The 13,609-nt window shown below is 42.1% G+C and overlaps 1 protein-coding gene across 1 annotated transcript; it reads left to right on the forward strand.

Moving 5' to 3' along the window:
• Window positions 1–477: 477 nt before the first annotated feature.
• Window positions 478–2,873, forward strand: LOC115504316 (39S ribosomal protein L42, mitochondrial-like). The gene is given in 2 exon segments (XM_032591612.1): window positions 478–2,404; window positions 2,406–2,873. Coding segments are annotated over 2 exon segments (423 nt in total). The 5' UTR covers window positions 478–2,350; the 3' UTR covers window positions 2,775–2,873.
• The last annotated feature ends 10,736 nt before the right edge of the window (window positions 2,874–13,609 follow it).

The following is a 13,609-nucleotide window of genomic DNA, read 5'->3' on the forward strand; positions in this document are numbered from 1 at the left end:
GCTCTGTGCTGATAGCTCGGAGCCTGGAGCCTGCTTCGGATTCTGTGTCTCCCTCTCTCTCTGACCCTCCCCCGTTCATGCTCTGTCTCTCTCTGACTCAAGACTAAATAAACATTAAAAAGAATTTTTTTAATGTTTATTTATTTTTGGGACAGAGAGAGACAGAGCATGAACAGGGGAGGGGCAGAGAGAGAGGGAGACACAGAATCGGAAACAGGCTCCAGGCTCCGAGCCATCAGCCCAGAGCCCGACGCGGGGCTCGAACTCACAGACCGCGAGATCGTGACCTGGCTGAAGTCAGACGCTTAACCGACTGCGCCACCCAGGCGCCCCTAAAAAGAATTTTTTTAATTAAAAAAAAAAAAAAAAAAAGAAAAAGAAGTTAGAAGACATAGACAATAGAACCAGAATATTCAACATCTATCTAATAGAGTTTCCAGAAAGTATAGTTCAGAGAGATAAGGTAGAGGTAATAGCCCAAGATACAATGGCTAAGGGTTTGCTGGAATTGTTGAGCCATGATTCTCAAGAAATGAGGACCACTGTGAATCCTAAACAATGAAAAATAGGTCCATGTAGATTCCCACAGTAATAAAATTCAGAAAAAGGTATAAAAAAAGCATTTTGTCTCTCCCAGATCCTTTCAGGAAGAATTGCTAATGATGTACTTCAGGAAGAAGAAACTTGTACTCATACAAAGGAGTGAGGAATGAGGGCAAGTGACGGAAGCAAGATCTTGGCAAAGGTCTTGGCTCAAAAAAGCAATGGTAAGAATGGGTAAAATTATCAAAAACAACCATTTCGGTACTCTGGAAGTTAACCAAAGGCAGACAGCAAATTGAAAGGCAATTCAACAAAACACTTGACAGCCTCAGTAATAACAATGGCGTCTGTGACATTGTATTACCAGGTGACTCCCGTTTCCCTTCCCCCACCCCCAAAGGCCAGGACATGGTAGCCACGAGAATTGGCTGTCTTACTGCTGCTGGAGGGGCTGACCTGATTTCGGAGCTCTGCAAAAAAAAATTCACAATTGAGAGGTGATGTTGAAAATAATATCAATTAGTGGCAAAGCTTTGGGGGAAGGCCAGTGTCATGGCCACCTAAGGCTTCAATGCCATTTGGGACAAGCAAGCGACCAGCCAAAATTTTAAGAAGATCTGGGGCACAAGATAGCCATGGGGGACTTTGGGAAGCACCAGCGTATTCCTGGGGATCTAGAAGCGCACACACACTAAGAGCTGCGTGTACATGTCGGAGAGGACTCAACCCTGGATCCCTGGCTGACCATGAGGGCCTATGAGGCAGAAAGTAAAATCCAAGTCAGACTTGTAGCCTGCCTGACTTTTGTGTTCCCCAGCCCGCACTCTAAGGTCCAGTTGGCAAAGGGCAGAAAGAAGGTGCTCCTTCAAGGTATTTAAGGAAAACTTCTGACCAACTAATGACTGGCCACTAAGCTGTGCTGAGCCAGGAGTGACCCCTAGGAAGGCTGGTTTAAAAACAAAAATAAGAACCAAAACAAGCAAGCAAACTGAACAGAGGCTTCGGTTGTCCCACACTGCGGGGAAGACAAAACATACAGAACTAGTCCAGGCAAGTCACCAAATGACCAACCAGACCACAAGAATGACGAAATCTACAATCAGCACCTCTGGGAGCTCAGAAGCCTGAAATACATTATCTAAGATGTCCCATCTTCGACAGAAAATTACAAGACAGATCTCATTTAATCCTCCCCACAGAGGAGTTTCTAGCTCACATTTGGGGAAAATAAGGCTCAGAGAGATAAAGTCACTTGCTCTAGATCATACAGCAAATACACGGCAGAGCTGACACACTAACTCTGTGTGAGTGATGTGCAGAGAAACAGGAGAATAGCCCAAACACAGGGAGAAAAGCAGTAACTAGGAACTTGAGTTGGAGGGGGGCCCAGATGCTGGACTTAGTACTGACAAAGCAATGACAAATATGTTCAAAGAACTAAAGGAACACATAAAGGATGAAAGGAAAGTATGATAGTCACTCATCAAGTAGAAAATATCAAAAGAGAGATGCTGATTTTGGATGTTCTGTTGAGAACAACAGTGAGAAAAAATTTCTGTTATTTTAAGCCATCGAGTTTTTGGCCATTTGTTACAGCAGCCACCAGAAGCTAATACAGACAGACACTAAATGTAAAAACCGTATGCTGTGGCTATTGGGAGTGCGTTAAAAATACATAGCCATAGGATGGTGAGCTCGCAGTGAGCGTATGTCAGGGATGAAAATAGGTACGCCTGGAAGCAGATTTTAAAAACAGTTTCTCCAGGTCGTCTTCTTTCACACCACCGGATAAGCATCTTGAGTCACCATGGTATTAGCGGCAGTAAAACGGGTGATATCAGACAGAACTATCCGGAAACATTTTATTTCCAATTCAAAACGGAGCTTTATATTGTGCTTGTCATAAATCTACGTATTCGCCTCTTCCAGACGACTACGATTGCAAAGTAGAGCTTGCTTTGACATCTGATGGCAGGACGACAGTATGCCCTTCTGTGGACGTTCCGTATGAACAAACAAAACCTATCCCACAGCCAGATCCTGTGCATAATAATGAAGAAACACATGATCAAGTGCTGAAAACCAGACTAGAAGAAAAAAATGAACCCTTTGAGCAAGGGCCTATGATAGAACAACTTAGCAAAATGTTCTTTACTACTAAGCACCGTTGGTATCCTCATGGACAGTATCATAGACGTCGTAGGAAGCTGGATCCTCCCAAAGACAGATGATATTGAGGTTTTCAGGAATCAAAGAGATGTTATCTTGTGTCTTATTTGCCATTTGAGAAAATGCAGTTGAGTATATTCACTGTTAGATAGCAAAACAATAATAAAATGTCTTTTTATATATTAAAAAATATATATAACCATAAATATATGTATTTGAGAATAAGATATATTTTTTTATTAATGTTTATTTATTTTGAGAGAGAGAGTGTGTGCGTGTGCAGGGCAGGGGCAGAGAGAGAGAGAGAGACAGAGAAAGACAGAGAGAGACGGGGGGGCGAGAATCCCAAGCAGGGTCCTTGCTGCCATTGCAGAGCCCGATGTGGGGCTCAAATCCACGAACCATGAGACCATGACCTGAACCAAAATCAAGATTTGGACACTTAACCAGCTGAGCCACCAGGCGCCCCGAGAATAAGATATATTTAAATAAGAAACAGTGAACTAATAACCTCAGAGACTTAGTAAAAGAAAACCAGAGCGAATACAGAGAAAATAGAAGGGCAGAAATTAAAGAAGCACCAAACAGATAAGCAGTAAGGGAGATACGTCAAAACAAACAAACAAACAAACAAACAAACAAACAAACACCTGTGGCAAAATTACCAGAAAAATACGAGGCACAAGTTAACACTTTTAGAAATGATAAAGGGGACAGAGAGCAGAGATTTAAACTATCCATCCTTTTCTAACAATAATTAGAAATCTTAGGGGTGCCTGGGTGGCTCAGTTGGTTAAGCATCTGACTTTGGCTTAGGTCATAATCTCACGGTTCATGGGTTCGAGCCCTGCATTGAGCTCTGTGCTGACAGCTCAGAGCCTGGAGCCTGCTTCAGAGTCTGTGTCTCTCTCTCTGCCCCTCCCCCACTCCCACTCTGTCTCTGTCTCTCAAAATAAATAAAACATAAAAAAAAAAAAAAAGAAATCTTAGGCCAAAATGGTGAGTTTCCTAGACAAATGCAAATTAGGGGCGCATGGATGGCTCAGTTGGTTAAGCATTAGCCTCTTGGATTCAGCTCAGGTGATGATCTCATGGTTCGTGAGTTTGAGCCCCTCGTCTGGCTCTGCGCTGACAGTGTGGAGCCTGCTCAGGAGTCACTCTCCCTCTTTCTCTGTCCCTCCCCTGCTCAAGCCCTCTCTCTCTCTCTTTCAAAATAAGCAAACTTTAAAAACACATTAAAAAATGCAAATCATCAAAAGGAACTCAAGGTGACATGGAAAATCATCAAAGAAATTGGTATTTTATTAAAAAAATTGTAGGGGCCCCTGACTGGCTCAGTCAGCGGAGCACGTGACTCTTGATCTCGGTGTTGCGAGTTTGCGCCCCATGTTGGGTGTAGGGATTACTTAAATAAATTTTCAAAAAATCAAAATAATTTTTAAGGGGCTTTATTGAGATAATTCACATATGATATAATTCACCCATTTAATGTATGTCATCCAGTGATTTTTAATATGTTAACAGGTTGTACAGCCATTAGCAGGATCTAATTTTAGATCGTTTTCATGCCCTCCCATCGAAAAAATTCCTTACCCGTTAGCATTCTCCCTCCCTCTTGCGCCTCCCTCCCTCCTTTCTTTGTCTAATCTGCACATTTCATGTAATTGGAGTCACGTAACATATGGCCTTTTGTGACTGTGTTCTCTCACTTAGTATGTTCTCGAGGCGAGTACATGTTGTAGCGAACGTGAGTACTTTATTCCTTTTCATCGTCGAATAATATTCCACTTGTCTGGGTATACCCCCTGTTTATCTCTTCACCGGTTGATGGATATTGGGGTTATTTCCACTTTGGGACTATTATGAATAATACTGCTGTGAACATTGGTGTCCAAGATTTTGTGTAGACATCTTTTCAGTTCACTCTGAGAAACTGCCAGCTCTTTTCCAAGCTGGCTGTACCATGTAACCTTCCAACCAGCAGCGTATGAAGGGTCCGTTTTTCTCTACAACCTCCCCAGTGCTTCTTAGTGCCTGTCCTTTTAGTGATAGTCATCCTAGCGTGGGTACGAAGTGGTATTCCATCGTGGTTTTTGGTTTAAGTTTACTCATTTATTTTTAGTCATCTCTACACCCAACATGGGGCTTGAACTCACGACCTCAAGCTTAAGAGTCACATGCTTTTCTGACTGAGCCAGCCAGGCACCTCATGTGCTTTGTGATTCTTCATTCAATATCTACCTTTGATGATAAACGTCCAGATTTTCCATTAATTATGTGTAATATCTGGGTGAACACAGCAACAACAAAAGACAGTATCATACATTTCTCTTTATCCTACTGTCGACTGCCACCATCTTGGCATAAGCCCCCACTGCGTTTCTCATGGATTATCATGAATGTCTCTTACTGACTTCCGTGCCTAAAGTCTCACTGTTCGCCGGTTTCCAACATATTCTTCACCTAGCAGTCGAAGTGGTTTTTTTTAAAAACATTAACTTACTTATTTTGAGAGAGAGAGAGAGCGTGTGTGCACATGTGTGAGTGGGGGAGGAGCAGACAGAGGAGAGACAGAGAATCCCACGCAGGATCTGTGCTGTCAGCACAGAGCCCGACACGGGGCTCGGTCTTACGAACCGAGCTGTGAGATCATGACCTGAGCCGAAATCAAGAGTCAGATGCTCAACTGACTGAGCCACCCAGGCGCCCTTCGATGGGAGACTTTAAAGAGAGGGATTGTTGGGGCGCCTGGGTGGCGCAGTCGGTTAAGCGTCCGACTTCAGCCAGGTCACAATCTCGCGGTCCGTGAGTTCGAGCCCCGCGTCGGGCTCTGGGCTGATGGCTCGGAGCCTGGAGCCTGTTTCCGATTCTGTGTCTCCCTCTCTCTCTGCCCCTCCCCCGTTCATGCTCTGTCTCTCTCTGTCCCAAAAATAAATAAACGTTGAAAAAAAAAATTTAAAAAAAAAATAGAGGGATTGTTTCTATTTAACGGTCTTTTTCTTGAATGGCATTTTAAATCTTCCTGAAATGCAACACTCATAACAGCTTTGTGGATGACTTCTGCTAAACGTTCAAGGAATTGCACCAATGCATAATACATACTCTTTTGGAAATAGAGAAAAAGAAAAAGGAACAGTACACACAGATTCTATGAGGTTAGTATGAGCTCAATGCAAAACAAAGCAAGGACTGACTGCAGGATAAAGGTAGAGGGCCATCTTCTTCCGAATTATGCGTGTAGGTATCATCAAAACCTCTCAGCCAACAGAATCCAACTGGATGCATAAAAATGAATACATTAGAGGGGCGCCTAGGTGGCTCAGTCGCTTAAGTGTCCAACTTCGACCTAGGTCAAGATCTCACGGCTCGTGGGTTCGAGCCCCGCGTCGGGCTCTGTGCTGACGGCTCGGAGCCTGGAGCCTGATTCAGATTCTGTGTCTCCCTTTCTCTCTGCTCCTCCCCTGCTCGTGCTCTGTCTCTCTGTGTCTCAAAAAATAAACATTGAAAAAAACCAAAATTTAAAATTAGAGACAAGAAAAGCGTGCTTACTTTTGCCATGTGTGTTCAACATTCTATAGGCAGTACAAGCCAGCACAGAAAAGCAGGAAAAATAAGCCAGTGATATTTGAACTGGAATAGGTTACATTGGTTCAAAAAAAAAAAAAAAAAAGAGAGAGAACTATGTATATCATCTACATTGAGGGCTTCCCTGTTTATGGAAGACTTACCAACACTTGGAAAATTCACTTTAATTTGTGTTTGGCAAGTTTAAGCTTCTTTTTTTTTTTTAATGTTTTTTTTTTTTTTTTCTAAGTGTTTATTTATCTTTGAGACAGAGACAGACAGAGCACAAGCTGGGGAGGGGCAGAGAGAAGGAGACACAGAATCCGAAGCGGGCCCCAGGCTCCAAGCTGTCAGCACAGAGCCTGATGCGGGGCTCGAACTCGTGAACCGCGAGATCATGACCTGAGCCGAAGTCGGATGCTTAACTGACTCAGCCACCCAGGCGCCCCGGCATGTTTGAGCTTCTTAAAGTAAAATTTTAGAACTTTTCGTGAGTGGTTTGGGACCAACCTCAGCAGCAAGCAGAGCCCATTTTATATATACATAATTGCTCTGCTGCGTTGACTCAGCCGCTTACAAGATGGAACACACTCTAAAAGAAGGAAATTACATAATTTTAAAAACCATATTAATTTGTGTAAGACAACTGGCTCTGCCATACACTCTGATGCAAAGGTAGTAACTTGGTTTCGTACTTAAATGGTATTTTTGCAGTCGAAATGACCATTGGAGTGACACATGAATCCACCGATTGCAACATCGTTTCATTGTATTCTAAAGTGCTGTGTTGATTTGCCAAAATTTTGTAATTTGGAGAAGGAATTGCCTGCTTTAAATTGTCTTTTTTTTTTTTAATATTTATCTATTTTTTAGAGAGCTTATTTATTTTTTTTGAGTGCGAGTGGGGGAGGGGCAGAGAGAGAGGGAGACACAGAATCGGAAGCAGGCTCCAGGCTCTGAGCTGTCAGCACAGAGCCCGACGTGGGGCTCGAACTCACGGACGGCGAGATCACGACCTGAGCTGAAGTCGGACGCTTAACAGACTGAGCCACCCAGGCGCCCCAAGAATTGCCTTCTTTAGATATGTATTTCCATAAGTCTTTCTGATTTAGAGTGTCGTATTACAGGCTGATTATGTTCATAGAAAACTCTTCCAGGGCGCCTGGGTGGCTCAGTCGGTTGAGCATCTAACTCTTGGTTTTGGCTCAGGTCATGATCTCATGGTTTTGTGAGTCTGAGCCCTGATCTGGCCTCTGCACTGACAGTGTGGGGCCTGCTTGGGATTCTCTCTTTCCCTCTCTCTCTCTGCCTCTCCCCTGCGCTCTCTTTCTCCCTGAAAAGTAATAAATAAACTTTAAAAAAGAAAACTATTACTTACATTTTGCAGCGCCCCAGACTTAAACAGAGGAACAGTTGTTGCCATCTTTTAGCATTTTAGATTTGCCTAACTTTTAAAATCACCATGTGTCAAAAATCACACTTCCGTAATTGCTAAAGCATGATATGTCAGATTATTTTAATGTAGTCACGTTTTGAAGTAATTGTGACCATAAAACATTCTTTTTAAAAGGAGACTTGTGTGTTTGACTTCCAAATCAATTCCAGCATAAATCCCAGGTACTTAATGCTTTTTTAAAAATGTTTATTTATTTTGAGAGAGAGACAGAGAGTGAGCAGGGGAGGGGCAGAGAGAGAGGGAGACACAGAATCCGAAGCAGGCTCCAGGCTCCGAGCCGTCAGCGCAGAGCCTGATGCGGGGCTGGAATCCACAAACTGTGAGATCATGACCTGGGCTGAAGTCAGTTGCTTAACTCACTGAGCCACCCAGGCACCCCTCCTCTTATTTTGTTTTTTTGATGTTTTTACATTTATTTTTGAGACAGAGACAGAGCATGAGCAGGGGAGGGGCAGAGAGAGAGGGAGACACAGAATCCGATTCAGGCTCCAGGCTCCGAGCTGTCGGCACAGAGCCCGACGTGAAGCTCGAACCCACAAACCGACTAACCGTGAGATCATGACCTGAGCCGAAGTTGGACACTCAACCGACTGAGCCACCCAGGCGCCTCGGGAAATGCTTATTTCTGATTACCGAAGGCCAGGTGCCACGTGGAAAACAACACAGTTGGTGAATTTTCTTTCACAGTTCAGCGCATGCAATGACTAAGTATTTCTGATACGATTGTTGCATAGACAGCATTTTGCTGAAAAGCCATTAGCTTTTGCCTCTATTTTATACTGCTAACGTAAGCGACCAACTTGTCAGGTTTTTTATGAAAGAGAAAGTTAATATTTGCATGCAAACCACATAGTATCCGAAACTCTGTTTTCCATTTAAAAGATTGTCTACAAACCCCATGTGATCACCTCAAGAGATGCAGAAAAAGCATTTGACAAAACTCAATAACCGCTTTTATGATAAAAATCCCCAAACACACTCGGAATGAAGGAAAACTCTCTCAGCCTGAGAAAAGGCACAGCTTAATATCACACATGATGGTGAAAGGCTAGTACAAGACAAAGACGTCTGTTCTCACCACTTGCATTCAACACTGTATCGAAAGGTCTGGGCAGGGCAATTGTGGAGGAAACACAAAGTCATCCAGACTGGAATGGAACAGTTAAAACTACCTCTATCTGCAGATGACACGGTAAGGTGTCCAGAAAACCTCAAGAGGGATGCCTGGGTGGCTCAGTTGGTTAAGCATCCAACTCTTGATTTCAGCTCCGTCATGAACTCACGGTTCGTGGGCTGGAGATGCGCGTCGGGCTCTGTGCTGATGGCACAGAGCCTGCCTCAGATCCTCTGTCTCCCTCCCTCTCCAACCATCCCCTGCTTGTGCACACGTACTCTCTCAAAAATAAACATTACAAAAAAGAAAAGATCGTCTCACAGGTCTCTGAGGCTCTGCCCATGTTTTTAAAAGTATGTTGTCCTTGTGTTTTTCAAATCGGATAACTTCTATTGATGTATCTTCAAGTTCACGGATTTTCTCTGATCGTCTCCATTCTGCTATTAAGCCCATCTGGTGGATTTTTTATTTCAGATATTTTATTTTTGCATTCTAGAATTTCCATTTGCTTCTTTTTCATAGTATCCATGTCTCTGCTAAGATTTCCCATTTTTTAATTTATTGTGAAAATATCTTCCTTTACTTTTTTTTGCATAATTATAATAGCTACTTTGAAATAAAATATTATAGGGCTGACGTCCACATTTGGGTCAACATGGGAAGGCCTTGGAGGATTTTCTTTTCTCTTGAGATTGGTCATGTTTTCTTGTTTGTTGTATGCTGAAGATTTTAGATTTTAGATTAAATTTGTGACTATTATGTTGGAGAGATTTCCTGTGTTGATTTTTTTTTTAAGTTTGCTTGTTTGTTTATTTATTTAGAGAGAAGGAGAGAGAGCAGGGGAGAGGGAGAGAGAGAATCCTAAGAGGCTCCATGCTGTTAGGCATGGAGCCTGACTTGGGGCTCAAACCCACGAACCGTGAGATCATGACCTGAGCCGAAACCAAGAGTTGGATGCTTAACTGACTGAGCCCCCCAGGTGCCCCTGATTTTTTTTTTTTTTTTTTTTTAACCAGGCAGTTAATTTGGTGCACTCAAATTCAAACTCTTATCTTTTGGGCAGCAACTGAAATATCAGTTCAGTTCTTTTGTCTGCCTTGAATCTGCCCTGGTAGGCATGGTGTAGGGATCAGTCAGAGATTTGGGGAGACTGGGACTCCCCTGGATCTCTTCGTTTCACAGTTCTCCCTTACTTTCCATCAGCTGTGTTTGACCCAAATACTGTCCTCAGGTTCTTCAAGCCAGAAAGATTAATTTTAGATTGGACAGAGCCCTTACGATATGACACTGTCTTGACCTCAGACTGAAAGCTCTAAGAATAGAAGACACACTGTGCCAGTCCCTTCTTCCAATTTTTAACTCCTCTTCAGAATCTGCCTTGGTTCACCCTCCAGTGCCTTCCTGCTATTTGCAAATATTTGTCTAGAGTTTTCAGTTGTTACCTGTGGGAATGTCAGGTTTGTTGAGTGCTTACTCGGCTATACTGGATGTGAACCAGCGTTTCCAGCTTTGATGATGAAGAACCTTAACCGATAGATTAAAAAAACTTCATGAAGCCCAAACTGGATAAATGCCAAGAGAATCACATCTAAGCCAACCAGAGTCAGGCTGCTGAAATCCAAAGGGAAAGAGCAAATCTAAAAAAGAGACAAAGGAAAAAGAACGCGCAAGAGAATAGGAATAATGGCTAACACCTGATCACAATGGGTGGATGACAGAAGACAATAGAAGGACAATGTGCAAAAGCTGAAAATACAACCTGTCTGCCTGGAATTCTATGCCCCGTGGAAACAGTTTTCAAAAATGAAGGTAAAATACAACTCTTTGGATAAAAGTAGAGAAAATTCGTCTTTAGCAGACAGGCACTATGAAATCGCAAGAGGCTGTTTATCGGAGAGGAAATGCTACCAGATGGAAAAAGATCGAAGGGAAAGAACGAAGAGAACCACAAATTATAACTATATAGGTAAAAGTAAAGGCTATTTTTTTTTTCTCGTCTTGATTTATTTAAGGAAACGTGTTGATTTCTCGTCTTGATTTATTTAAGGAAACTGGTGTTCAAAGCAAAAAAATACTAATAGTGCATGGTGAGGCTTATAACTAGCATGCGTAGAAGTAACACCTACTACAGTAATTGTACAAAGGATGGGAAAAGTTAGCGGAGTTACATTTGGGGAAGGTCCTTATATTATGTGTGAAACAAACATTAATTCAAGGTAAACTGAGTTAACGGTTAGTTTTGTCATCTCTAGAGCAATCAATCAAATATACAGAGAAGGATAACTAAAAAGCCGAAGAAGGAGATAAAATGGAATTCTAAAAACAAAAGCAAAAACAAAGAACTTAATCCAAAAGAAGGCAAGAAAAGAACACAGGAACGAAGGTGGGAAGCAATAACTATCATGTTAATAATGATATTAAATGTAAGAGGGTAAAATGTTATTAATGGCAGAGTTTGAAAGATTGAATGACAAAAGAAAACCAACTCATATGCCTTTTACAAGAGGTGCAGGTTGAAAGTTCAAACAGGTAAAAAGACATATCATGTAACCACTAAGTAAAGAGATACACCATGTAGCCACTGCCATAAGAAAGGTGGAAATGGCTACATTAAAACAGAGACAAAGGGCATTTCCTGATGATAAAACGGTCCCTTCATTAAGAAGACACAACTATTCTTGTGGCTGGTAGGTGGCTCAGTCGGTTAAGCGTCCAATTTCGGCTCGGGTCATGGTCTCATGCTTCGTGGGTTTGAGCCCCACGTTGGGCTCTGTGCTGAGAGCTTGGAGCCTGCTTTGCATTCTGTGTGTGTGTCTCTCCTGCTCATGCTCTCTCTCTCTCTCAAAAATAAAATAGAACATTAAAAAAAGAAAAGACGACACAGCTATCCAAAATCTGTAAACACCCAATACAAGAGCGTCAAAATATAAGAAGCAGGGAAAGGGTAGCTTTTCAACAAATGGATGAAGGACTCTAATTCCAGAATATATAAAGAACTCTTACAACTCAATAATATGAAGAATGTAACCAATAGGAAATGGCAAACATTTTTATTTATTTTTAAATTTATTTTTGAGAGACAAAAAGGAAGAGAGCGGGTTGGGGAGGGACAGAGAGAGGGAGACAGAAGATCTGAATTGGGCTCTGTGCTGTTGGCAGAGAGCCCGTTGCAGGCTCAAACTCAAAAAATGAAAGATCGTGACCTGAGCCAAAGTCAGACGACTAACCAACCGAACCACCCAGGTGCCCTAAAAATGGCAAACATTTTGAACAGGTACTTGGCCAAAGGAAATACACAGGTGGCAGATAAGCAAATAAGATGCTCAACATAATTGGTCACCAGAGAAATGCGTATTAAGTTCACTATGAGATGCCGATGGCTAAAAGCAGAGAGACTGATGATATGCGTACTGCCCTTAAAGATGCAGAGAAAGGAGAACCCCCAGCCATGGCTGGAGGAAACTAACAAGGGTACAGTCACTTTGTCAGTTTCTTTCTCTCTTTCTCTCTTAGAGAGAGAGAGAGAGCATAAGTGAGCAAGGGGCAGAGAAAGAGAGAGAGAATCCCAGGAGGGGCAGAGGGAGAAAGAGAGAAGCGGAGCTCATGTTCATCCAGCGTGGGGCTCGAACTCACGAACCATGAGATCATGACCTGAGCCAAAGTCAGATGCTTAATGCCTGAGCCATCCAGGCACCCCTGGCAGTAGGCAGTTTCTTATAAAGTGAAGCATAAACATACCAGGACCCAGCAATTGCACTCTTGGGTATTTATTCAATAAAAATGAAAACATAGGTCCTTATAATGGCTCGTATGTGGAAACCCAAACCCAGGAACAACCAACTTGTCCATTAACAGAACTCAGAAACAAATAGTAGTACATTCAAACAATAGGATACAAATAATGCAATGCAGAGAATAAAATACAACTATACTCAACAGCATGGATACACCTGGAAAGAATTAGGTCGAACAAAAGAGGCCAGACGTTAAAAAGTACATGCTGTCTGATTTCATTTACTTGAAGTTCAAGACCTGGAAAATGTGCTCTAGGGTGATAAAAATCATAGCAATGGTTGCCTCTTGGGTGGTAATGGTGGGGATTGATAGGGAAAGCCCCAAGGGAACTTTCTGGAGATAGGGAAATGTTCTCTACCTTGATTGGCATGGGAGCTACGTGGGTGCGTGCATTTATTATTCTTCCAATTATGCACTTAAGATTTGTGCATTTTGCTGTGTATAAATTTTACCTAAAAATTATCTTGGCAGTTTGCTTTCTGTATTTTATATTTTAGGCTTATTTGGTCTTTCCCCCCCCCCCCTCGCTAATTAATAGAGTCCTGGACAGGAGGCTTGGAAAAGCTGCTAATAAAGAAAAATCGTAGCTATAAAATTTTATAGCTTAGTGTCCTTAAGCTGCAGAAATGCAGATATGGAATGTTATAAAGCCGTTTCTGATGAAGTAAGTTGAGAGCATCACAAAAATATCATTTCTGTACTCCAGCCCGACGTGAGAGTGTGCAGATGTATAATCCTTTTCTAGAAGTTCAATTTGTTCAAATGAGTTTTTTAAGACACCCGGGCTTCAGGGTTTTTTACTGTGAGCTTTAACCATTAATCCCCCAAAGTCTGCATTCTTGTTATCTTATTTGATAACTTGTTGTCCTTGTAATAATGTTTAATTTGTTGTGTATTCTTTTCATGTATATAGAAGATATAAATAATTAAGTTTCTTTTTGTTAAGTCAGGAAAGAATCGTTGACGCT

The sequence above is a fragment of the Lynx canadensis genome, chromosome E3, assembly GCF_007474595.2.
Source record: "Lynx canadensis isolate LIC74 chromosome E3, mLynCan4.pri.v2, whole genome shotgun sequence".
NCBI lineage: Eukaryota > Metazoa > Chordata > Mammalia > Carnivora > Felidae > Lynx > Lynx canadensis.